The following is a 27816-nucleotide window of genomic DNA, read 5'->3' on the forward strand; positions in this document are numbered from 1 at the left end:
TGACTGAGTGTATTCCAAAGGTCAAGAGAGTAAATAAGGTAGGTGTAAAATGGGTGACTGAAGAAATGAAGCATGTAGTCTGGAAAAAAAAACATTGTGGAGTTGGCAATAATCTTTTTTAGATACGTGGCCAGTAGAAGAAAGAATGATTATGGAAGGATGATGTTGGGTGGACTTATGAACTTAGCGCAGTGGGAAGGGAGGAGCCGCCGATGGTTAGCTAGTGAGTGGGAAGTATATAAGAAATTGAGTAAACTTGATATCAATAAAGCCATAGGACTTGATGGTATACCACTTTGTGTCTTGAGGGAATGTTCCAGGGAGTTAACAACAGCTTTTACTTATCTCTTTAATTTGTCTTAGATTTTCCCAAGTTCCAATGGAGTGAAAAGATGGTAAAATTGTTCCACTTCGTAAAGGAGATGAAGACTAAAGCTTCAAATTGCAGACAAATTCAAATTTGTCTGTTTGTAGTTGTGGTAAAAGTGTTAGTGGCTAGTGAGGACCAGGATTCAGAATTGGGTTGATGACAACAACAGCGTTCTCTTTGGTGGACAACATGTGTTTGCTAAAAGAATATCGTGTTTTAGCAGTCTACTTAGTTAACAAGGTGGTAATTAAGCTGGAATTGAAGAGGTTGGATAATAGATTAGTGCACTGCATTGGAGATTGGCTGTCTGATAAGTATCAGCAAGTTCTGTATGGGGAGCAATATCCTGAAGAGGAAAGTCACCAGTGGTGTGCCTGAAGGATCTGTTTTGGATCTGTTGCTGTTTAATTTGTATGTAAATGATATTGGGAAGGGCTTGAATGGTGATATATAATTGTCAGCAGGTGATGCAAAGTTGGGAAGAACTATGAGGAGTATAGTGGATGACCTTACAAGGGGACTGGAATAGACTTCCTGAATGGGTAAATGAATGGGACTACCAGTTCATCATAACCAAGTGTAAGGTTTTAAAGTTTGGGAAGCACAGATGGGATGCAGAGTATAAGATTAGTGGGAATATCTTAAAGAAGGTGGAGGAGATCAGAAATCTTGAAGTGTTGGTGGATAAGGACATGAATTTTTGAGGGTGATTTGCTGAAATTGTGAGGACAGCACAGCACACTATGAGAATGATGTGGTGCGATGCAGAAAAAATCCAGAATCTCAAAAAAAATCCAATTTTTTCACCACTTTCAAATTCCCACTACCCTTATCTGCTCCACTAAAGACAAACTCCCTGCCGTCTTGGTTCCAGGTGTATATAGAGTTCTATGTTCTTGCGAGTTGGCTTGCTCTGAACAGACAGGAAGATCAGCTACTATCTGAATGGAAGAACATAAAAAATACATGTGCAGTCATGATCATGGTCAATCGGCTTTGCAGACCATGCTTTAAGAGCTCACAGAATCAATTGGAAAAAGGTCATCATGCTCCATCATAGTAAATTTAAAAGAGAAAGATTGTTTTTAGAATCTTTTGCTGCTGCTCTTAAAAATCGGCCCAATTTAAAAACATGGTTGTATAAAACTTCCCAAATTATGGTACACACCTAATATTTCAAGATCTCAGTTTACATCCTAGACCATCAACAGGTGTCCATAGAGGGTGCCACAGCTAGTTAGAATGTTAGTCTTTCATCCATGTGTTTCAGTTACTTATGCTGCCTTTGTGTGCATGTTATGTCTCATTTTACACTCCCTGACAATGTCTCTCTAACTGAGATGAAATGTTGTAAGCATTAAATACTATTTTTAATCATTTCTTAGTGCTGTTTCACTCTATTAAACTTTTACCATGAGTTTTTCCCAGCACTTAAATCTCAACACACACACACACACACACACACACACACACACACACACACACACACACACACACACAATGTGGAGTATGAAGGCAAATTGCGAAGTCTAGTGGATAGAAGGATGAGGTGGGACATGATCAAGACATATAAGTTAGTAAGGTTATTATCAAATTAATCTGGATCAGATTTTTCATAGAATGTGTAGAGATAGTGAACAAGAGGCCATCCCTAGAAGCTGCATAAGGAAGGTTTGAGCAAGCGGGTGAGAAGTAGGTTTTTTGCATGAAAAGTTGTGGGTGGTTGAAATCCACTGCCAGGAAGTGAGATGAGTTTGGAGACAGTGATTTCATTCACATCATGGTGATGAGATGTGTGTGATGGAGAACCTCCTGCAATGAGTCATTGACTCCATAAAGGTCTAATAATCATAATATATTACTTGCCCTAGTGATATAATCCTTCAAGAACTTTGTAGAAATGCTGAAATTATATGCAACGATGTCTTATTGTAGGTTTTCTTGTCTTACATATCACTGTAATGTATTCGTTCTGAACATTTAGGACTTAGTTTCTATAGTGATGAGTGTTTGCAGTCTCTAAAGCAGGGTTTCCCAAACTGTGTTCAGCAGAAAGTGAATAAATGTTCCGTGAACAATTATCAAAATTAATATGAGCCAGGAATGGTTTTAAATGCTGCGAAAAGTTCAAACGTTTAAAAATCAGGCACTCCTCATTTTGCATGCGGATTGCGCTGACTTTGACTCAGCTGCCCTGGGTTGTTGACACCTCCGAGCACAAGTGAAGTACAGAGGTATCTATTCGGAAATGTGGGGTCACAAGCAAGGTCAATGCGATGTGCTGCAGCCCGGCACACCTGTAGTGTGCAGTGTTGCATTTTTTCGATGATATACAGCCTGCTTCAGTGATAGTGTGCGCTTAGCTTTACATTGAATAAGAGACCGATGATACTTGACTCTAACCAAGGTGTTCCGTTAAAATTTCAGGATTTGTGAAGTGTTCCATCATAGGAAAAGTTTGGGAAACGCTGCTCTAAAGTATTGAAGAGCTGTTTGTTACCCTTAAAAACTGCATTGTACCATTAGTGCTGTGCTCTTATGTAGTTAAATTAATTCAATGAAGAAATAGTATCTCTAAATGAGATACTACTTCTTCATTTTAGATAACAGTAAACAGAATTTTCAACAAAAAAAGTGTTGTAGGTATTCTGTAACAAGGAGACATAATACCATTTTGGGAAAATTAAGGATGAAGTGCTTGAAATTGAATAATTTCAAGAACTTCATTGTTTTTAACCTCTTTGGTGGTTATACAGGGTGGCTCATAAGTCACATGTGGGTTTAAAATGAGGGTTACGTTTTTTTAAAAGGTATTCTGAGGAACATTTGGGAAATTAATCATGAAAAAGTTCACAACCCAACACTGAACCAAAATCATGCAATTTTATTTTGAAAATCAGCATTCGAATAATTTTGTGAAGATCTGCAATTAATTGGCGATCATGTTCTCCAGAACTAATGGCTCCGACTTCTTCCTATGGGGTAACCTGAAGGGAAAGGTGTATACGAACAAGCCCCACACAATTCTACAGCTGAAGGAGAATGTTCGTGCAAAAATTAGGGCACTGCAGCAAGAAACGTTAACAGCTGTCATGGAACATGTTGTAAAAAGGGCCCATCTTTGTGAAGCCAAAAATGGAAAGCATTTACATGATATGGTTTTTCATAATTAATAAAAAAATTCTCCAGGTGCTGTATTCCTTTATAAAAAATAATTAACAAATTAAAAAAAAAGTTATTAAATGTTTAAACCCCTTTATGATAATTATTGGCCACCCTGTATATGTTCATTAATTCAGAGGAAGAACATCCAACAGAAATGCTGCCACTGCTCACTCCAAATCCACCTTTCAGGCTGGCGATATTCAGGTGTAGTTTCTTGCAGACTACTCTCTCGGTCTGACCACAATTTGAAGTCCACCCGATTCAGATCAGGATTTCCAAATGGTGATATGTAGCTGGGCATATTCGCCTCTAACCACCGCTGTGCAGCCCTTGCCTTTTGTCAAGCACTGACTCCTGTTTTAAGGTCCTGTTCATGTGTCATACCATCCATCATCTATCATGGTGTCTTGATGTACTTTAGCAAAGGTTTTTGACCCCATTTCTCACAGAAATGATACTTGGATATCCTGATATGTCATCACACACAACAAACATCACCCCGGTCATCACTGATGCAGGGTGATGACCTTTCTGAATGAGAATTCCACATGTAACTGTGCATAAATTGGAACAAATTAGAGATGGATATAAAGATCATGATTTGGATAACAGAGTGGTTGCTGTATGGGACAGGAAAAGGCACATGACCAGTGATGTAATGCAGGGCTCAGTACTTGCAGTACATCACTAGTCACCATCTTTCCTAATATATACATCAGTGATATGGGAAATGATTTAAGAGAATTATTCAGTTTTTTGCTGATGATGCAAAGCTGGGAAGAACAATGAAATAATGTAAAAATCCTGCAGGGTGACATATGTAGATTTGCAGTAAATGGGAAAAGGTAGTTTAACATAGCCAAGTGTAAGGTCATGCACTATTGCATGAAGAGATCACAAGCCATGTACTATATTTATGGAAATGAACTTCAGGAACTTGATGAGGCAAGAGATTTGGGGATAATTTTGCACAGGGAATTGAGATTGAGAGGACTGCAAAGGTGGTCAAAACAGCACATCATATTACAGCAGGTGAAGAGCACCCTGACAAGCAGGAGTATAGGTTATTTCCTTTTATATGGCTTTCATAAGAACATCTGGACTTGCATTCAGATTATTTCCCCAGGAATCTGGGGATGAAATGGTGGAGAAGATCCATAGACAAGTGACCAAGATTGTGGAAGGGGCTATAGAATACTCCTTAGGAGAATAGATTGTACATCTGTGGGCCTCAAAAACTAACTGATAGGCAATTAAGTTGGGACATGATTTAAGTACAGGGGTGATGAAAATTAAAGTATCCCTGTTAATGGCCATGTGGAGTGCCAGCCAGTGATTCAAATGCCTCAAAACTTGGCAGGAATACGTTGTGCATCATGCAGAAGCAATATTGGAAGAGAGAAAAAAAAAAGTAGTTCCGAACCTCCACCAGGGGCCATTGGAAACACCAAATGCATGGAATTTTCATATCACACAACTCGGCAAATGCCAGGAGGGTTTAAAAAGATTGACATGGGATTTTCCACTTCATTCTGGTTGTTGATACCATCCACAGTGATGCCACTAACCTTGCCCAACATGCTTTGCTTGGGAAGCTGTACTGCCTAAACAATTGCAATGCTGTTGCTTCACTCTGTGAATTTTGTTGCCTGAACAAATGTCAACAAGGACCATTATTTGCATGTGCTCTGGAACGAATGATTAGTTGTTTTGAAGAAACAAGATCATTGGGAATTAGACCTGGCAAAGGTTGCAAGAATTCAGTTCACAACAAGTGAATGAAGTTGCTTCTGCCATTATGGAGTAGGTCATGAATAACAGCACTGGTTCCTGCAGTGCGGGTGCTGTTTCAAGACACATGGATGTGCCTTACACAGCTGGCTGGAAAATTCTATGGAAGATTCTGCAATTCTACCCATTCAAGATGGCCCCGAGACAGGAGTTGTGCCAACAAGATTTTGAAAATCGACTGATATTCGCTTTAACATTACTTGCTTGAGCAGAGTTGGATGCTGCATGGCCATGGATCATTTTGTGGGGAGATGAGGCTCACTTTCACCTGAATGGAGCTATGAATACCCACAAGTGCCAGGTATGGGCTATGCAAAACCCACATGCAATCCAACAAATTTCTTTGCATTCACTCCAAATTACTGTCTTGTATGGATTTACATATTCATTTATCATTCGCCCATTCTTCTTTGAGGACATTTGCCAGTCAGGTCCCTGTGACATGCTCAATTACTGCTCGGAAATATCATGATATGATAAACAATTCTGTTGTGCCACAGCTACAGCATAGTACCTGTGCATAGATTGTCATTTTCATGTAGGATAGCGCCCCTTCAAACATCAATTAATCCATACAGGAGGTTCTTCGAGAACATTTCACGGAAGCCAGAGTGATCAACCATACATTTCCCACTACATGGCCACCTCATTCACCTGATCTAACTCCTCTGTGACTTCTGGTGCTGGGGGATTTCTCAAAGACAGGCTTTATTGGAATCATCGTGATAACTTGTCAGCACTTAAAGGTATCATGTGTGCAATATCAGTCCCAACCAGCTGTGTTCTGCCATTATACATTATAAAGGATGCAGTTTATGGTATACCGGGAAGAGCAGCATATGAATGCATGATGGAAGGGAATAAAAATGTTATTTAAAGGAAAGTCGATGGTTCTATTAACTTGTTTACATCTCAGAGATCTGATATAAATCTTAAGTTTCTCTATTAAGTTTCTCCAACAAAAGAATTTTGTATGAACTCTAATCAGGCTACTATTTATAGTGACTTCAGCCTGCGATTACAGATTGTAGATGCTATTAAGGGGTGTCTGATACTGTTTCGCAAATATGGCGTTTTGGTATTTAATATTACCGAATGCTAATATATTGTTGCAAATATATAAGAATAAGCATTCAGTAAGAAGTCATTTAAGAGTGTTAAAAACAACTTTTCTCCATTCTTATTTCTGCTTATTAGAGGCTATAAAAAGTTCCATGTTTGGTGCATAGAGCAAAGTTTTGGACTACATAAAAAAAAAATAATAATAAATATACAGAAATGAATAAAAATTGATAAAAAATCGAAAAAAGAATACTTAATCCACCCACAGTACAAATGTACTGTAGGTTTATAAAAAAACCTTTCCTGTAGTGAGAGTCACATAAAAATTAAAATCTGGCAGTGTCAAGCTGTATGTTTCATTCATTTCACTATGAAATTAAAGAAAAACTATCTTTTTGTCTCATATGGTTTTCAATTAATTTTTCTTAATAAAATGGCTTCAGTACTTCCTAATGCAGGTCAATCAGACAAAGAAAGTCTGTAAGACCGATTGTTCATAGAAAACCAGAAAATACATAAATTGTTTTAGAAGATATGTGCCTTGGCAAACTTAGTAAAAAAAAATAAAAATAAAAAGTTGGTGAATTCTTTAAAAAAAAAAGGCATCATGCAAGTAAAATGTTTAGAGCAGGCTTTCTCCTTAAATCTTAGAATTCAAGATGTAAGAAATCCTAGCATAATCATAAATGGACATTCTGATGATTAATTAATTGATTAAGGAAATAGAAATTTAATTATATTGTAAGAAAATGTGAATAAAATACTGACAGATGACAGGTTTCCCTAATATAAATATTACATCCTCCGTACAATTGCATAATAAGAAAAGAAGTTTTAAACCTCATCCAAATACTCATCAAAGAAAGAAATTTAGAAAATGTGACAAAACACAATTTAATCAGAAAGGAATTCCACAACCTCTAAGAGGCATGATTCATATTACATAAAACACCAATGTAATGCTAATCACAACTAGGGAATCAGGGAATTAATTATAACAGTATAGCACACAGTGATAGTCGAATTAAATAAATTTTTGAAAGGAAATAGTAGCTGCGGTATTCAAAAGTAAACATGAAGATAAAATTCTTGAATGGCTGATAATTTCAAGTAGAATGGTGTAAAAATATATCAAAATGGGAAAATTGATCAGTAAAACTTCTTTTATATATATATGGTCCCACAGAAGATTCATCTAAGGATGTAAAGCATTTTTGAATCATTAGAAATGACAACTGACACTCCCCACCCCACCCCCACCCCCAAAAAGGAAATGATCATTCTTGTTCAAGATCTACATGTAGTGGAGGAGGAATACCAGATATAGATAGGTCCTTGTAAAATTTCAAGAGAAGGCAAAGATAATAGTAATTATTATAAGTCCTATGTCAAACATAGGGGGTTTTCTTATTTCTTCTGTATTTTCATGTGAATTTATGCTGTTGTTGATAGTGATATATTCACACTCATTCTGGATACAACTACAGGAGATTTGAAATAAGAAGTGATCACTATGTAGTTTTGAGTAGAATAAAAATAAACTGAATATCATATTATATATCATCAAATTTCTGATGTGTTTTCTCAAGAGGTGAACAGAATAATATAGTACTACCTAAAAAATTTACATTAGAAATAGCTTCTTGTTGAACAATTTTCCGTCAAATTAGTCTGTTATCTACGAAATTCCAGTTGTTAGATCTGATATTTTGGTCATCTGCAGCACTTTTAACTGTATCACATCTTCTTTGCTTACCTTTCGTATTTTTATTATTATTATTATTCTATTTAACTGGCCCCACACATCTGCTCACATATTCCTGAATGCTAACAATCTCAAGTTTATTCTTAATTTTATTCATTTTTAACATGATTCTATTCCTGACATCTGTTTGCTCCTCTAATTTTTATCAGAACTCTCATATCTGTGCTCTCCAGTCTTTGATCTGGAAAATAGGCAGAAACTGTCAATCTTCTGCCTATTTTGTTACAATTTGTTACAGCAGTTATTAAACATACACTGGTGTTAAGGAACAAAGAGAAAAATCACGAGAACTCAACAACTGTATGATGAATTTTTATACAATTCAGTGAAAATCAGTATATGATATGAGATATGATAGAAATGCCCACAAAAATTTTAAATGATTAGTTTAATTCAGTAACAGATTGGCACGCAAAGGCAATGGTCAAAAACAAGAGGTCAAAATGAGATTGTCGAATGTGGTCACCACCCCTCACAGCAATACATTGCTCACAATAATGTTTCATACTGTTCATAATAATCTCCAGGAGTTCAGTTGGTTAAAAAAAAAAAAAAAAAAAAAAAAAAAAAAAAAAAAAAAAAAAAACATTGCTCTCCTCAAGGTTTTTTTTTTTTTGGTGGGGGGGGGGGGGGGGTAACAACACATCTACCTAGAGCATCTCAGACACGTTCAATAGGATTAAGGTCAGGAGACCTGGCTGGCCAGTCCATATGTACAATAGTCTTCTTTGAAAATATTAGTCCATGAGCCTCACTCACTGAGCATTATTATTTTGTAGGATAAATGTCTTCCCTATTCATGACTTATTTTTCACGGTATTAACAACACCAGAAAATTGAACAGGTCCAGAAACCTGTCCAGAAAATTGAACAAGTTAGCCTTCCTTAAACGATGCCACGACAACGATATAATTCCATCTTTTCTGAAATTCAAAGAAAAGTTGCAATCGGCAAAGGCACATCGTATTTATCGATGGGCGAGTTTAGTGCTTCTTCGAGAACAAATTGTCGCTACTTGCATAGAGTTTAGTATGCTAAACAGCTCTATCACAGCTCTACAACAAGAACTAATAAACGTGTTAAATCCTGAAATATGGACTGTCCTACAGCACATCTCCGAAGTTGCAGCAAAAAAAGAATTCACAAAAGTAAAAAGCAAACACCTAAAGAAATTTGAACTCCTACAACAGCGCCAACATACGAAGCCCCGACCGCAACTTCGACGAGACCATGTGGTCGTAAACCTATTGTCGGAAACACTCACTGAAGAAGCCAAGAGCGCTCTCAGTCTAGGACATAACTTTGCTGTCACGCCCAAACAAATTCCTAAACTAGAAATTATGATGAAAGTAGAATGGGGTATCCACAATCTTCCACCAGCAATGGCCAATAATGTGCGACTAGATATAGCAAGTATTATAAACAAGGCTAAGCCTCCAAAAAGCAATATGCCACGTAAGCAAATAACTGCCCTAAAAAGTTATATAATAATAAAAATATTATTATTGCAAAAGCCGATAAAGGAGATGCAACAGTTAACATGAATAAAGAAGAGTATAACAGAAAAATCCAAGATCTCATATGTGACAGTTCCACATATCAAATTATACATCGAGACCCTACGATGTCTCAAAAGAAAAAAAAAAAAGTCTGAAAATTACTGAAAAAAGTGACATCATGGTCCAAAGAAATCATCAGGAAAATAAAACCAATTCATGTTAAACCACCCCGTATTAGTTTTGTGGATTACCAAAAATCCACAAAACTAATATTCCCCTACGCCCCATAGTTGATAGCATAGATAGTCCCACATATAAACAATCCATTTCAAAACACTGGTTAAAAATCTAATCCTAAAAGATTCAGACATAATGGTTAGTTTCGATGTCACCTCCTTATTTACCAATGTACCACTTATAGACACTCTTGATTTAATCAAGTCTAAATTTTCCCAGATATTTTTGAATAATTTCAATTTACCATGAATGCAGGTTACTTTACATGGGGGGGGGATTCTACAAACAGATTAATGGTACTGCTATGGGTTCCCCTCTCTCTCTCTCCCCCCCGTTAGCAAATTTTTACATGGAACACTTTGAAAACAAAGTACGTACCACAGCTACATACAAGCCACAAGTGTGGTTACGCTATGTAGATGATGTGTTTGCCATCTGGCCCCATGGATAAGACACTTTGGATGCTTTTGTCACCTACCTAAACAGCCAACACCCCAAAATTCACTTCACAGTAGAAAAAGAATCAAATAACTGTTTACCATTTCTTGACACATTATTGACCCGCCTTTCAGATGGATCACTATCTTTTTCTATTTACAGAAAGCCTACACACACAGGAAGATATCTACATAAACAATCACATCATCATCCAGTCCAACAGTACGGCATTTTAAAAACACTTACACACAGAGCCAGAGCCATTTGTTCTAACGATACAGCTCTGACCACTGAACTCCAATACCTGCGCCATAATTCTTAGCAAACGGCTACAATCCCTACAAAATCGATAAAATACTACATAGGCCCATTACTCTGCCCTCCCCTAATACACAAGAATACAACATGACCATTTCTATTCCCTATATCAGAGGTACATCGAAAAAGATAGCCAAAGTATTGTTGAAACATGGCCTTCACACCACTTTCAAACCTCATGTCAAGCTGGCAACTCTGATCTGCTCGCCTAAGGATAAACTTCATCCTTTAGCACACCCAGGAGTGTATGAAGTTCCGTGTGACTGTGACTTGGCCTATTATAGGCAAACAGGAAGATCAGTGAACATCCGCCTGGAAGAACATGAAAGATACATTCGCTACTATTACTATGGCAAGTCGGGACTGGCAGACCACGCTTTGGACACTCCTTCACACAGGAAACAAATGTGCTATTTAGGAGTCGTTATAGATCTGAAAGATTATTTTTTGAGTCAGCAATGGCTTTGAAGAATTCTCCCAACCTTAACAAATATGGTTGCATTAATTTGCCAAAAATTTGGGAGACGGTTATCCTAAGAAAAACTCCTGGATAACAGCTTTTTTTTTTTTTCTCATTAGAGGGCGCCAAAAAATAGGACTTTGGATCTTTTGTCTTTTGCAATTATATTGTTTCACTCACTCACTGTCGCGTTTACAAGTGTGTTGCGCTCTGATGATGATGCTGAGTTGAAAATCAGCGAAATATGAGCGTTAATAAAACATCTTTGTTGATAAAAGCGTTTGTGGTGTTGTTAATACCGTGAAAAATAAGTCATGAATAACCATCAACACCTAAGCTTATCTGTTAGATTGTCTTCCCTATTGCACCTGCATATGGATGAAAATAGGCATCCAGGACCTTGTCTCTATAAGTTGAAGCATTCATGGTTCCATTGGAAAGCACATACAGGTCAGTGCATTCACCCAACGAGATGCCTCCCGAAACAATTCACACCACATGCATGATAAATGTCCCTGGTTCTCTCCCGATCAGAGGTATCATTTTATAGAACAAATAGGACTCATCTGTAAACAGTACTGACTCCCAACTGGTCTTGGGTCCAGTTGACATGGAGCCCATCTTCCTCAAGCCTTCTGCACACAGCAGAAGCAGTTACTCTTGCACAAACTGCGTAACACCATCAAGGAGCAGAAACGAGGAATGCTGAGTCATGGTGTTCGCCTTCTTCACAACAGTGCTCCAGTCCATACAGCTATTGTTGCAAAGGCTGCAGTGAAGGACTGGCTTCCAGGAGATAGAACACCCACCTTACAGCCCAGATCTAACACCCAGTGACTACTACCTCTTCTCGAAACTGAAAAAGACCTTCGAGGAAGAAAATTTGCAGGTGACAATGAGATGCCGTTTTAGGCTATTTTTCAGACAAAAGTACAGACCTTTTTTTTTTTCAAGGGCATAGAAACGTTAATTCAAAGATTTGAAAAGTGTGTTGAAGTAAAGGGACATTATGTTGAAAAGTGACACAGTTGTTTTGCTTTCTATCACCTCTAAAAGTTAGTCAGGATGGAAACTTATGGAACCACCTTTATAATTGATAGTTGGACATGCATGATGATGAGAGATAGAATAGACCTTCAATCCAGCTGACATTTACATGTCACTTGGACTGAGGGTCTAATTACCTAACTAGAAAGCACTACTGCCACTCTCATGAAAAGTTCCCTGTTTGGTTTTTTAGAGTAGAGTTTCATCCTACTCTTTATTCCATCTAATGTTGTTCTTTGGAACAATATTCCCTATATCATTTTTTCCAATGACTACAAACTCCATCTCTTCAAGTAAAACATTAACTGATTCATTCTCTGTCTCTAATCGCTTACCCACGTATTGCACTGTTTTGTAATAGATTTCATGCCATTTTAGGTGTGTGTATGAGTGAGTGAAGTTAATATAAATTTTTTAATAAATAAATAAAAATATGCAGTTATTAGCAGCATATGTACACTATCTACAATCATTTGTACTCTGGTTTTTAATAACATAAAAACCAGTGTACAGATAGTAGGTAACAGTTGAATACAGGTGGTATGGCAAAATGACATGAACTCAGTGACTTCAAGAGAGTTGTTATTGGTGGCATGTCCATACATGCCATTGCTGCTCAACTGGATATCCAAAATCAATGGTTGGTGATGTGATCAAGAAATGGAAACGTTCTGGCATCACTAGTGCAGGAAAACACCCAGGGCAGCCACTGAAAATGACTAACAGGAACACGATGGTGAGCACTAATTCTGTATACAAAATCTGCTTCTCTTCAATGTAAGAGAAGCAGTACACAAGCGGAACATCACAACAGAGAACAAGGCGGCGCATCTGGCTTGTGCAAAGAGCATGTGAACTGGGACAAGTGGAAAATGGAGCGATGAATCGAGGTTCAGCTGTTTCCAGTCTAATGGCAGGGTGTGAATGCTTGTTACCACAGTAGGTTGTACCCACAGTAAAGTTTGGTAGTGGTAGTGGTGGAGTAATGGTGTGGATGCATTCAGCTGGTTTGGAATGGGGGCCACTGGTCATTGTCCATGGTTCCTTAAAGGCTGCTTGATATTCTTGATATTCAGTACCTTGATATTCTGGATAATCAGGTGCTGCCTACACTGTGGAGTTTTTATGGAATGGACCTCTAGGTGGAAATGTCTTGCATCGTCTGGTGAAACACCACCCTGCTTTTGTGGGGGGGTGACTTCTCTCCCCCACCCTTTCTTCTCACATGCATTTTGGTGATGGTCTTGCTGGGAATGCTGATTACATTGTTATTTTCAACTAGGGAGCCAGTTTCTGCTCCATTTGAGGGTACAGCAGTAAAACAGTTTTTCATAGGCTGGCTGTCAGAAGTGCACAAGACTGAACCCGATGGTAACACATCTGTTGGAGGCTTCCTGATCAGCTGGTGAATAATCCTGCTGCCGCTTACCATTGACCTGGTATACAGGTGGATTGGCCAAGGCAACACTTTTACTGGAATCTAGGCACTCCCAGCGTGCAAGTTATGCATGCAAGTCCCTCACCCCAGCTGCATGTCCTTTCTTTGTTTTCTGAATCAAGCACCCTACACATGAAAGTTGATCATAAAAATACTGGAATTTTAATTGCAAATACAAAAAAACTCCCATAAAAAATTTAAAAATATAACAAAAAAAATGGAACAAATAATAAAAATATGCTCCAACCCACCCTAAATCTAAAACTTTTTCCAATAAAAAACATTTCACGAAACAAAACACATTTATTTCACCAACATTAGTGACATACATCACCACTTACAGACATCAAAATCTGATCTCTTTTTCTTAACAGAACCTCAGAAATAGACCAAAGTCCATTTCAACTATCCCAACTACATCTTTCATGATGTATTTTGCAAAAAAGGGCAGAACATGTGCTTTTAGGAAATTTGATATCCCCCTGTCAAAGACTATCCAACTTGGAATAGTCTTTTTCTACGAAATCTTGAGCCAGAGAGGATCAAGATTTCGTACCTCACTTCACAGCTTTCATTTGTTGCCTTTACTGCTCTTCTGTGGCAATCCTGCTGCCAATTTTGACTACCTATTACTAAAAATTGATTTATTGCAAACTAATTACCCCAAAACTGTGAGATTGTCCTCCTTGGGACTTAAACTCCATAACACAGTCTGGCTCTCCCACTCCAACTTCCTAGATCAAGTTGGAAGGGAAGCTGAATCTTTTTCCATCAGTCATGACCTGACACAAATAGTCAATCTATAAACCAGAAGAATGTCAGACAATCCTCATCATTCTACCAACAGTCTTGACCTTTTCTTAACCAACTCTCCCTCGAAATACACCGTGGATGCCTGCTTTCCCCTTGGCAACTCTGACCACAGTCTTATTCAAGTCTACTTTTTCTACAGTTGTCCTCCTCCTCCTCCCAGCCAATTTCAGCCTCGTACCCTATAGCACTATAATTGTGCTAACTGGGATTTTCATGCTGCTTTTCTATGATCAGATTACTGCTCTCACTCATGATCCAAACACCTGCACTGAACTAGTAACCAAAATAATCCTCACTGGAATGAGAGCTTTCATTCACTCCTCCCAGCCAATCTCAGCCTCGTACCCTATAGCACTATAATTGTACTAACTGGGATTTTTATGCTGCTTTTCTATGATCAGATTACTGCTCTCACTGTCATGATCCAAACACCTGCACTGAACTAGTAACCAAAATAATCCTCACTGGAATGAGAGCTTTCATTCCCCACTCCGCTGCCCTTTCTTTGACTTCAAATCCTATTCACAGCTTTGTCAATGACAGCACTCTTCATTTCTCTTCCTCAAGATCTTCCATAACCAGTGACTTGAACACCGACCCCCTCAACATCCTTAAATGAGGTGAAGACAACTTAGTAATTTCAATGCTAAAAAAAAACTCAAGCCTGCCTTATTACCCTGCAAGGAAAATCCTAACTCATTTTTGATAATATTCCAATTTCCTTTCAAGATCAACTTTTTCTTGTTGTCACATCCAGTTTATCCTGGCACAAACGTATTACTTACATAGCCTACTAAAAGCTTGATGTTCTTTTCCATTCTAAACATTACTTCTCTTCCTCTCAATTCCTAACTCTTTATAAGTCTCAGATCCATCAAACTGGAGTACTGTTCCCACATTTGGGATGGAGTACCCAATATCTTGCTAAAAATTCTTGATGATATTCAGAAGAGGGCAATCTGCTTAATAGAGACCCTTCAGTCACTTTATCATAGGCACTCTGTTCTATAGGTATTTCCATGGGCATTGCTGCTACCATTCCTCTACTTTCTTCCAACTAGAGCAGCCATTAGCCAACACAATACACTGAACAATGTCCAGCTCTGAACATGCCAGGCTAACTTCTCTTCAGCTTCCTTTATTCCAGCCACCTCTATTCTTTGGAACAATCTGCCCCATACTGTTTTTATTCTTTAAGAAATATATCAACAGGCTACCTGTTCTCCTTAATTACTTGCCCACACATGACACCGTAGTGTTATAGGTCTTGTGACCTTTCATGTGTGGGGTCAACATAAAAAAAATAAATAAAATAAAAGTAAATTTCATGGATTTCACATAGGAACTCATCTATCAGGCTTATATGATTAATTTTGAAGCTTGTCTTTCTGAAGAAATTTTAAAAAATTAATGGCAAAGGACACATATTCACTTACCTGAGGAGCTGTGACCTGTACATGCATTTCTCATTATATCAAGGAAAAGATAAGTTATATTAACTTTTATCAACTTATCTTTTAAATTTTTATAGTTATTATATTTTATCCGCTTGGTCTGTAATGGTTATAGACGTGATTTTCTAATATTCTCTGTCTTTTAGGATATCATAAATGTAATTAATGCAATACTCCAGACTATGGATGGCATGATAAATTTTTTAAATAAATTCTATGTGATAGATAATTAGAATCCTATCCTTTGTTTCTATAGCATATATGTGTGTAGTTTAATTATTTCAGAATATCTGAAAAGCATTCTCCCAAAAGGCAATATGTAATTTTTTCCCCGTTTTAAATTTAACAGGCTGCTTTAGAGGCACAGCTATTACAGGAACAAGAAGAAGATATTAAGAGGTTAGTAATTATTTATTGATGATGCCAGCTCTACTTCTTTTTGCCCCTTGTGACTCCTCCCTATAGAAAAGTTACTGATTCAGGAAAACAAAGTATACTTTAGAAAGTATAACTTAAATTACAGTTCATTGGACTCATTTTTTAGTTAAAAATTAATTTAAGTTTGTTTTATTTTCACATAACAGGATATTTACAGAATTTTCAGTATAGAAAGTAATAGATATAAAACATTAGAACAACTCAAAAACATTAAGAATTTAAAACTGACTTACACTAGTTTAAAACTAATTTGCTGAATAATAAATATAAGATGCTATAGCAAGCAAAATTAGGGATGGAATAATAGCATTTGACAATAAACATGAAGATAATCTTGAATGGCAGACAGTTTTAAGTGGAGTAATATGGGCACATGTCAAAATGGGGAATTGGGCAGTGCAGCCTATTTGTCTATGGTTGCATAGAATGTTCTAATGAAAAATGGATAAATTTTTTGGGATTTCGCAATAAGGAAAAACTGGTCCTGTTGGAAATTTAAAGTGCAGAATAGAAAGTGAATCCCCAGGCATATAAACTTTTTTTGGGGAAGTGTGAAGAAAAGGACAAATTTAAAAAATAATGTCAACTGGTATTTCCACAGACAATCGCAAACATCCATGCCCACGGTGGGATTTGAACCCACAGCCTTTTAGTTGGAGAGCAGATATGCTATCCACTCAGCCAACCAAGCCAGCTAAATATTCTCTAAATATTCAGCCTCTTTATTGCAATATAGAGGTTGGCATTTTATACCATATATATATTTAGCCTGCCTGGTTGGCCGGGTGGAGAGCATATCTGCTCTCCAGCTAAAAGGCTGCGGGTTCGAATCCCGCTGTGGGCATTGATGTTTTGATTGCCTGTGGAAATACTAGTTGTGGTCGGCTGTAGATGCTGTTGGTGTAGCTGAAGTCAGTTGGTGATTGAATGGTGGAGACAGTGTTGTGGAGCAAGTGCCCTCCCTCGATGAGTCCTTGGACTTCCTGGAGGTGTCAAAACAATAATAATAAAATTATATATATATACAGTATATTAATAGTAATAGAAGAATGATTTTGAACACTGTTACCTCAGGTTTGCTAAATACATATATAGCTGTAATTTCTTCTTATTATTATTATTCATTAGTATTGTACTTTTATTAAATGCCTAGTTTTTAAAGACGAGGAGCATTAGTTAAAAATGACTAATAAAACTGCAGTGAGAGAACTTTTTTTTTTGAAATGAGGTCACTCTCTGACCTTAGTGTATTGTGGTTCAAAGAGACTACCTTACCCCTCAACTGCCTATGGCTTCCATTTTCTGTAGAAAAAAACTGTGACAAGCACATCACTGGATTCCCTTCTGCTTTATCATCAGATTTGTGATAAGTGCACTGGTTGGATGTACAGGATAGCAGTACTACATGATTAAGTTTACATAATTATTAATTTTCTATCAACAGTTTTCCTGAAATTAATCTGTTATTTGTTGGGACACCAGTATTGTTAGATATTATCTATTGGTCTTTTAGTACCTCTACTGCATAAATCCACTTAAATCTGAGTCTTTTTACAGCCATCTTGCTAACCTTTTCTTTGCCATTCTGTTTGATTGACATACCATACTTGTATACCACTAGTTTTGCATTTTGACTAATTCTCTCTTATCCATATAAATTTATTAAGCTGACTCCCTACCATATACTATCCTCCTTGCTTATTTCTATTATCTACTTCTATATTTAATTGGCCATCTTCACAAAAATTGGACCTGGAATATTTTACTTGTGCTATAGGTTTGCAATTAAGAATGCAGCTGATGTTCACTGTGTTCCTGCCTATTTTCATGGCTTTCGTCTTTTTATTGTTGCTGTTCATACCATATTTGTTAGGGCAGTTATTCAATCGAGTTGAAGAAATCTGAGGACTTACACTTTATTTATTTACAAGTATAATGAAAATATGTATATGTGTGTATTATATATCTATATATATATATATATATATATATATAGAGAGAGAGAGAGAGAGACACACACACGCTCGGGTCTTTTTTTATCTTATCTTTTTTATGCAGTTTTGAAGTTATGCGGTGGGTATTTCATGCAAATTCGGGGTTTCCATGTTGTACATAATGAACAGCGTGTTGCAGCACATTCTGCCATAATGTGTAAGCAGTGAGTGTCCATGACACTCTTTTTCTTCAAAATCATTGAGAAATATATCTGCGAGAGTCAGAGAGAGTGGGCTCCCCATGGCCAGACCTGAGTTTTGTTAAGAAGTCCTCGATCTTCTCAAGAACAAATTATCAAAAAAACTCTTTGCTCTTCTCTCCCATTGCATAAAATCAGGATACTTCAAATATGACAATAAGATCTACTTACAAAACTCAGGTCTGGCCATGGGCAGCCCGCTCTCTCCGATTCTCGCAGATATATTTCTCAACGATTTTGAAGAAAAAGCTATTAACTCCTTCCATCTTAAACCAAACTTCTGGTATCGCTATATTGATGATATTTTCCTCATCGGGGAAGATGGTGTCAACAACCTCAATTTATTTTTAGACCACCTAAACAAATGCCATGAAAATATCTCTTTTACCTTTGAACTGGAATCAGATGACTGCCTCCCCTTTTTAGACCTGAAACTTACCAGATGTGCTGAGAGTATTAAAATCTCAATTTTTAGAAAGCCTACTCATACTGATAGATACCTTCATGCTTCCTCCCATCACTATCCCCAACAAAAATTTGGTATTATTTCCACCTTAGCTCACCAAGCCAAATCATTACTTACAGAAGAAACAGAAATTGAAAATGAACTCCTTTTTCTTAAAAAAACTTTTATTAATAATGGTTTCTCTCCTAAGAAAATTGACAAATTTCTTTCCCCCAGTCACTCAACTACTTCTGAAGATCCCTCTTCCCCAAGAGCCTTCATCTCTTTGCCTTAGATCAGCTCTATTTCACCAAAACTGGCAAAGATTCTCAAGAAGTTTAACTTCAAAACTTGCTTCACTACGCTTCCAAAACTTTGTTCAATACTTAGCAAACCTAAAGAGAAACATCTTCCAACTCAGTTTCCAGGAGTATACAAGATTTTATGTGATATTAGAACAACTCAAAAACATTAAGAATTTAAAACTGACTTACACTAGTTTAAAACTAATTTGCTGAATAATAAATATAAGATGCTATAGCAAGCAAAATTCGGGAAGGGATGGAATAATAGCATTTGACAATAATTTGTGGAAAGCCATACTATGGCCAGACTGCTAAATCCATCCTTCTACGTTTGGAAGAACACCATAGAGATATCTCCTATAACAGGACTAGAGCTAGCGCTCTCTCTAGCCACATTCTCTTTTCAGCTAACTCAGACGAAGGCCGCCAACACGTTGTGAACTGGACTCAAACTTCTAGCATCCATGTGTGCTATGATGAACTCGAGAGAAAGATTGTCGAATCTAGGGAAATTTCTCTAGATTCCTCTCATATCAACAAATCAACAACAGCCTGAGTTTCAATCTCTGATGCACACGTTGCCTCTGTTCAGTACTGGCACACTCGCGACAGCGCGTAGTATACGTTTGTTTGGAACTCAAGCTCGCATTTTGTTTTCAAACACGCTGCTGTCTTTTTGTACTTGTTCTGTTATTACAATTTTAAGTCTCTGTAATTCTTTATATACTTCTTTGATTGTGATACCTGAAGATGTTGATCAATTCAACAAAACTAGTATACTAGTAGTATCTTTTCAAATATATCATGTCATCTTTTTATCTCTCGGTATCAGTTATTAAAGCTTTTTCATAATATTCCAACCAAGTAAAAATGAATTCTGAATATATATATATATATATATATATATATGTATAATGAAATTTATATGTATAATGAGATTCAAAGAAACACTTATTATTTTTAAATAAAATTTATTCAACTGGTATCCCCCCAATAGAATGGAAAAAAGCAATTGTGATTCCTATCTTTAATAAAGGTAATAGAGATGACCTTAAAAACTATAGAGGTATCAGTATACTAAATTCCTGTTACAAAATATATAGCAGAATCTTAAATAGCAAACTAATGAAATATTCCGAAAACTTTATTTTAGAAGTACAGAATGGATTTAGAAAAGGACGATCATGTATAGACCCAGCCTTTTGCCTAAAATTAATAATAGAGAAAAGAAGAGAATACAATTTAGAAACACGTATTGCATTTATAGACTTTGAAAAAGCATTTGACAAAGTTAAAAGAAACATATTATTTAACATATTAAAAGAAAGACAAATACCATATAATATCCTAAAAGCTATCACAAGTATATATGAAAATAATCATATACAAGGGAGATAAACCAATGGGTCCTACAGGGATGTAGGACCCATTGGATGTCCCCTCTCAGCAACTCTTTTTAATACCCACTTAAATGAAATAATAATAAAATGGAATAAAAATTTACATCAAGGAATTAAACTTTCTCCTACAGTAAACTTAAACACTCTCCTCTTTGCCGACAACCAAATAATAATTACAAATTCTGAATATAAACTACGGAAAGCTATTTTAGATCTAAATATGATATCCAAAGATTATGGTATGATGATATCAACAGAAAAATCAAAAACTATGGCCTTTAAAGGACAAGATCCAGAAAGAACTAAAATAGTAATAGATAACAAGATCTTAGAAAAGGTGAATTCATTTAACTACATAGGATGTATGATCACATATGAAAATGAAAAAGATATAAACATAAAAATTACAAAATATTTAAAAATAACAGGTGTAATTAACTCTATATTTAAACCAAACCTAGTTCAAAAACAAACCAGACTAAAAGTATACAATACATTAGCCTTACCAGTCTTAATGTATGGAAGCAAAATCTGAACAATAAAACAAAAAGACAAACCAAGATTAATAACAGCAGAAATGAAGTTTATGAGAAAAACTGCAAAGTATACCCTATTTGATCACAAAAGAAACGAAGAAATAATGAAAGAATTAAACCAAGAACCAGTAATAGAAAAAATTAAAAAATATAAACATAAATGGATGGAACACGTTCAAAGAATGAAAACAGAAAGATTACCAAAACAAGCCTTAAAGTACAAGCCATTAGTAAAAAGAAAACCAGGACTTCCTCTTAACGATTCAACGATGACTTCTAAGGCCGGAACAGGCCATGCTAGGCTTAAATCCTTGATATGCATGATGATAATGATGATGATGATGATATATATATATATATATATATACACACACAGTCATATCCCGACTTATGCTACCCCAACTTACGTGAATCCGGAGTTATGCGGTTTCTTATATGTACGTATTCCCGTCCCACTTCATGCCTCACCACTAGTCATATCTTTCAGGTGCCGGCCGCATTCACCAGTGTCACATATGTGAACAAGCACTGACGTGTTTCACACAGTCTCCATTCATACACGATTTTTATAGTCTACAAACCTTGCGATTGTTTAATGTTATGTTCTTGATAAAAATTTTATCACATAAAAAATAATAATGTCATCCAAAAGAAGCAAGTCCGATTCTTGTACAGCTAGCAAGAAAAGAAAAACATTGACTTTGGAAACAAAACTCAACTTTATTAAGGATTTTGAAGGTGGAATGAAAATTTGTGAGCTAGCAAAGAAGTTAGATCTACAGGAATCCACAGTAAGAACAATCATAAAAGAAAGGTTTACAGATTTTGGAAGACATAGATTCTAACAAGGAATGAATTGTAGCCACAAGGCAAGGAATAAAAAAAATCATTAGCTTGCTACGAAGAAATTTTGCATGACAAGAAAAAGACATTATGCTGTCGGACAAATCTATTAGATTTTATGAAACCATCGACATCGAAATAACTTCCTTTTTTTTATGTACGAAAAACTATAATTATGATTATATTTCTTAAAAAATATAGGTGTTTTTGTAAACCTTTGGTCCCAATTGTATGTTTGTATATATAAATTACATGCAAAAGTATATCCCGAGTTACGCGAATTTGACTTACATGCTTTTTGTTGGTCCCACCTATCCCATAATGTCGGGATTTTATTGTATTACGTTCACTTATCTTAGTCTCATAAGACAAGAGAATTATAACAAAAATCATTATAAAAAAAAAAAAAGAAGAAAGAAACATTGTTCAATTAGTAATTATTATTTTTCCAGAAATAACAATATACACTAAAATATTAATTATAATAACTTTAATACTTTCCTATATTTTGGTAACGTTACATTACCATCATCAGAGATCACAAAAACAACGATATGCGCACAGGCACTAACACTGGGCGAATGAGATGGCAATCAAAGTCACACCTACAGTCCTAAATGGCACCCCTTAGTGGGTTACATTGGGTGGTCTTGGCTGTTAGGCTGAAGAACTGAGGATGAGTGCTTCCCAAATTTCGGGCAATCTCATGCACCCAAATTTGTTGATGTTTGAAAAGTTTTCAGGACTGAGGCAGATTCAAGGAATAGCCTCTCATATTTGTATTTGCTGCAGTGTAATAGAGTGGCCTCCTTTCAGCATATCCTATGGTGGTTGTCCAAAGCATGGTCAAGTTCTGAGTGACTGTAATGGTGGAACCAGATGTAGTCCTTGTGTTCAGAAATTCTGATATTGGCCGTAGTAGGACAGTTTGCAACTTCAAGGGACCTGGTAGATACATGATAGGTCTAGGAAATATGGCTGTTCTTGGTGGAGCAGATAAGGGATACCAAGTTTTTATGTGGTCTGTAAGTGGTTGTAAGGTTGTGTTTCCTTAGGATTTTTGTTAATTTTTCAGATGTGGAATAGTGATAGATTTTGGGTAATCTCTGAGGGGGAGGTTGCTGCTACAAGGTTTTAATATTTTTGGGGAATTTCAGTAGTTAGGACACTGCTATCAGAACTGATTAATTTTGCTCTGTTATATAGGGTTTTTATAATCTTCTATTGGTGGGGGAGGGGTTCTGTAAGCAGCAAATGCCATGAATCCATCAGATTGGCATGTAATCAGAGTGTTTAGGAAGGGAGAGGACTAGTTTTCCTTTTCTAAGGTAAACTGGATATCCTGGGATGTTGACTTGTGTTAAGAAAATGTTGAGTGTATATCCAGGCCATGTGGCCAAATGGAGAACACATCATCTACATTACATAGCCAGACAGTGGGTTTATATGGAGCAGAGTGAAAGTGGAGAACTCATGGCTGTCCTGTCAGTCTGTTTGTAGAATTTTCCTTGCAAAACGAAACAGCCAGAGTTCATGGTGAACTGAATCTAAGCCATATTTCCTCCCAATATAGAAGGAAATATGGCTTGGATTCAGTGAACAAACAGGAGACATCAAAACTGACTATTATGTCAGTGTGAGTGTGTTGGAGTATGAAGTTTTCTATACTGGCTTTAAAGTGGACTGAGTTTTTTGTGTGAAGGTGTGTTGCCAATATATTGTGTGAGCACTTTGGCTAAATGTATGGCTGATTTGTTAAATATCAGTGTGCCATCCACATTGGGATGTAATGGCACATTTTGTTTATATATTTTCCCCCCTCTCCTGCAGAGATTTCTAGCATTTATTCAGTTTAGTTATAGAATCTGGGAGACTTGTACAGGATTTATTTAGGAGTGTAACATCATCTGCATAAAGTAGACAGCTGATTTGAATATTTTCAATGTCATATGAGGTTTAATGCCACTCTCTTTCATAACTGTTGTACTTTATTTTGCATCAAACTGCCTTCCTCTACCCTCTTTAATTCTTACAGCTCATTTTCATCTTCAGTATAGGCTCTATATTTCTTTGTTATAATTCCATTTAGACCATATAATTGTAAAGTTTTGAACAACTTTTCACATGGTACCTTATATGCCTTTTTCCAAATATATAAAACTTAAATACAGATACTTTCATATTTCCAATGATGTCTCAGCTGCTTCACTTAAAGTAAAAATCTGATCCTGACATCTGCTATTTTGCCTGAACCCAGTTTGTTTCTTTTTCACTAATTTTCTTAGCCTCTTATCAAATATGTTGGCACATCTTACCTTGGACACTCAGCAAGAAAAGTCCTTTATGATTTTCACATTCAGTTTTTTTTTCCATTTTTACAGATAGGTACTCTGATAGCTTTACTCTGCTCATCTAGAATGCAAATTCAATTGCCAAGCCTAAAGAATTATGCAGTGTAACCACTTTAAAATTTTTATACCTCCATGTTTTCAGATTTCTATATATTTTTGATTGCATTGATCTTGAATATTTTCTACTACTGTTCTATCACTCTCATTTAACAAACCTTTCAAAGTAATTACTTTAGACTTATTTTCAGGGTTTTATGTCATCTTTATGATCCTTGATTCCTTTGACACCACTCTTTCTTTCATTTCTACTGTTTATTTTATTTTTCAAAATGCAGAAATGGAAAAGCCTCCAGAATATTTCCTATCCCCCTTCCTGATATTTGTCCTCTGTGTTCTTATCAAAAGTCTTCCCATGACTTCCATTATTTAGTTGTATACAGAACCACCTTACATTTTTCTGTATATTATCTCAAAGCACCTGGAAGATACAAAAATCAATTAGACTATATCATGGTCAGTAAGCATTACTTCAGTGGAATATGCTGACTTTGGATCTGATCATACACCAGTCTTAATGAAGATGAATATTTGCATAAAAACAATACAAATTAAAAGAAAACAACCCCAGAAACAGGATCTGCAGATGGTACAAAATCCAATAGTAAAATAAAAATTTAATGAAAATGTTTCAGAACTGCTGTTTGCACAATTGCAAAACAGAAATGAACCCTCTCAGTGGAATATACTACAAGCAGCTATCATAACATCTGCTAAAAACCACATCGATAAACATGAAAGAAAGAAAAAAACCATGGATATCACAAGAAGTAATCAACCTTATCGATGAAAGAAGAACATGGAAAAGAGGAGCAAATGAAGAAAAAAGATTAATATATAAAACATTGGATAAAAGAATCAAACAGTTATGCAAGAGATTGAAAGAAAACTGGATAAATGGGCAGTGCACCGAGGTAGAAGAATTACAAAATAAGAAAAAAAACAGAGAAGCATTCCTGAAAGTGAAAGAACTTAATGGAAAAGCAAAACGTACATAGTCTAATAACATTAAGGACAAAAATGGGAAATAATCATTGATAAGGAAAAGATAAATGAAAAATGGGTGGTGTACTTAGCAGATCTCTATGATGATGATCATGGTAACATGACACCTTAAGTTAAATATAGCAACAGATACCACTCTACCGACGGGAAAGGAGATATAACACATAATTAAGAATCTTCCTGATAATAAATCCCCTGGGCACAATAATATTCCAGCTGAGCTGCTGAAAGCTTCGACTGGCTATAACAACTATTTAGTGGAATCCATTCAGGACATCTATAAAACAATAGAATTACCTGAAGTTTTTTCATCTGTCTGCATACCAATTCCAAAGAAAAATAATGCACAAAATTGCGAGGATTACAAAACTGTGAGCCTAATATCCCATGCATCTAAAATTATTTTAACCATTGTTAACAAAGAAATTGAAAGAGCCTTAATCAGTGAATTGATTGAACAACAGAAAATCTTCGGAAGAGGAATGGAAACCATTAATGCTATACTGGAACTAAAAATACTAATAAAAGGATCACTTGAAAGAAATAGGAACATATACATATGCTTCATAGACTTTCAGAAGGCCTTCGACTGGGTAAAACATAATAAAATGTTCAATATATTAGATAAATTAGACATAGAAGATCATATACTTAAGATTATAAAAATGATTTTACACCAAACAGAAAATGCAGCTGTTTAACTCTGAGACTTCTAAAGTGAAAATAAAAAGAGGAGTTAGACAAGGTTGTATCCTTTCACCAAATCTATTTAATATCTATAGTGAGACAGTGATGAAAAAGATTGAAAAACAAAAAAATAGGAATTAGTGTCATTAGTATAAAATACAACAATCTTGGATATGCTGATGATACCATTCTAATAGCAGAAAACAGAAACAAATTGATTAAATTACTGCAGCTACTATTTGAAGAAGGTAAAGAGTTTGGATTAGATATAAATGCACAAAAGACCAATTTTATGAAAATCTTAAAAAAAAAAAAAAAAAAAAAAAACAGATCCAAGCCAGAAATATTCATAAACAATATGAAAATTGAACATACAATAGAATACAAATATTTAGGCACCTACTTTACTGCTGATGGAAAGCAAGATAAAGAAATAAAAATAAGAACGGTCATAGCTAAAGATGCCTTCTAGAAAAATAAAGATCTGCTCAAAAGTTCTGTGGGTATCCAGACAAAGAAAAGAATGATAAGAACATTAGTGTGACCAGTTTTTCACATATAGAAGTGAGACCTGGATATTCAAGAAGAGAGTAAGATAACAGATAATGGCCTTTGAAATGTGGTGCTAAAGGAGAGCTCTGAAAAACTCTCGGACAGATTATGCGACAAATATAGATGTCCTATAGAGAATGAGAGCACAGAGATCTTTATTACGGAGAAAGATGAGATTGGCAGCACATGTACTGAGAGGTTCAGCAGGACAGAGGATACTAACAGTTTTATAAGGAAAAATTATGGGAAAAGGATCAAGAGGTAAAAAACAAAGGACATGGTTTGAAGATATAAGATCATGGACAGGATCACATGTCTATGCAGAAACCACCAACAGAGAGAACTGGCAGGCAATGGTTGCTGCATCCTCTCACTGAGGAAGCTACATAAAGAAGTTGAGACTAAACTCCCACACAGCATGTGACAAAGTTCAAGGCTAGAGGGGATTCATTTAAGGATGTGATTGTTCTGTTTCTGGTTGGTGAGCGTCATCATGCTGTAGTGACCTGAAAAGTGGCTAAGTATATGGATGTTCAATTTAGAAAAGGTTACATGTGGAACTGCAAAGAAGGAAATTATAACCAACTTGAGTCCCAACAGCACATCAGCCATGGTACCTTTTCCTCATACCTAGACATTACAGGCAGGCCTCAAAGCGGCTAGCCACTAACAATGGACAAGAGTTGCATTGATACACTGATCAAGGAGTATTATTGTTGCACAACTCATGAATTATGTATTGCCATCAGTATCAGAAAACCAATGATGATGATGATGACTATCATTAATGATCAATACTAGTGGTTTTCTGTAACAAGGTTTTTCATCAGCAGCAGCATTTTTGAGTTCACAAAGAAGCCAAAATCATCCATATAAAGCTCTTTAGTACTAGAGGAATGAGGTGGGGCTTTCTGTCATGTCATTGCATAGTCACAGTTGATGAAACATGGGTTCACCATTATGACCCTTAAATGAGACAGTCAGTGTAATGGTATTATCTCACATACAATAAGAAATTCAATAACATCCTTTCATGGACAAAGTTATGGCAACCATATTCTGAGACAAAGGTAGGATCTTACTTGAGATGGTCATCACAATTTATTTAGAATGGAGACACTGCAAATGATGTGGTGTCTCCATTCT

The 27816-nt window shown here is 36.1% G+C and overlaps 1 protein-coding gene across 1 annotated transcript in view; it reads left to right on the forward strand.

Moving 5' to 3' along the window:
- jar (Myosin heavy chain 95F jaguar) overlaps positions 1-27816 on the forward strand; it is a 517008-nt gene that overhangs the window by 409578 nt on the left and 79614 nt on the right. The window contains exon 21 of the mRNA XM_090395608.1: positions 16207-16256. Coding sequence (XP_090251734.1) covers positions 16207-16256 — 50 coding nt within the window. The remainder of the gene's footprint in view (positions 1-16206; positions 16257-27816) is intronic.

The sequence above is a fragment of the Typopeltis vanoorti genome, chromosome 7 (assembly GCF_054136105.1).
Source record: "Typopeltis vanoorti isolate ZY-2024b chromosome 7, IOZ_Tvanoo_1.0, whole genome shotgun sequence".
In the NCBI taxonomy this organism is placed as follows: Eukaryota; Metazoa; Arthropoda; class Arachnida; order Uropygi; family Thelyphonidae; genus Typopeltis; species Typopeltis vanoorti.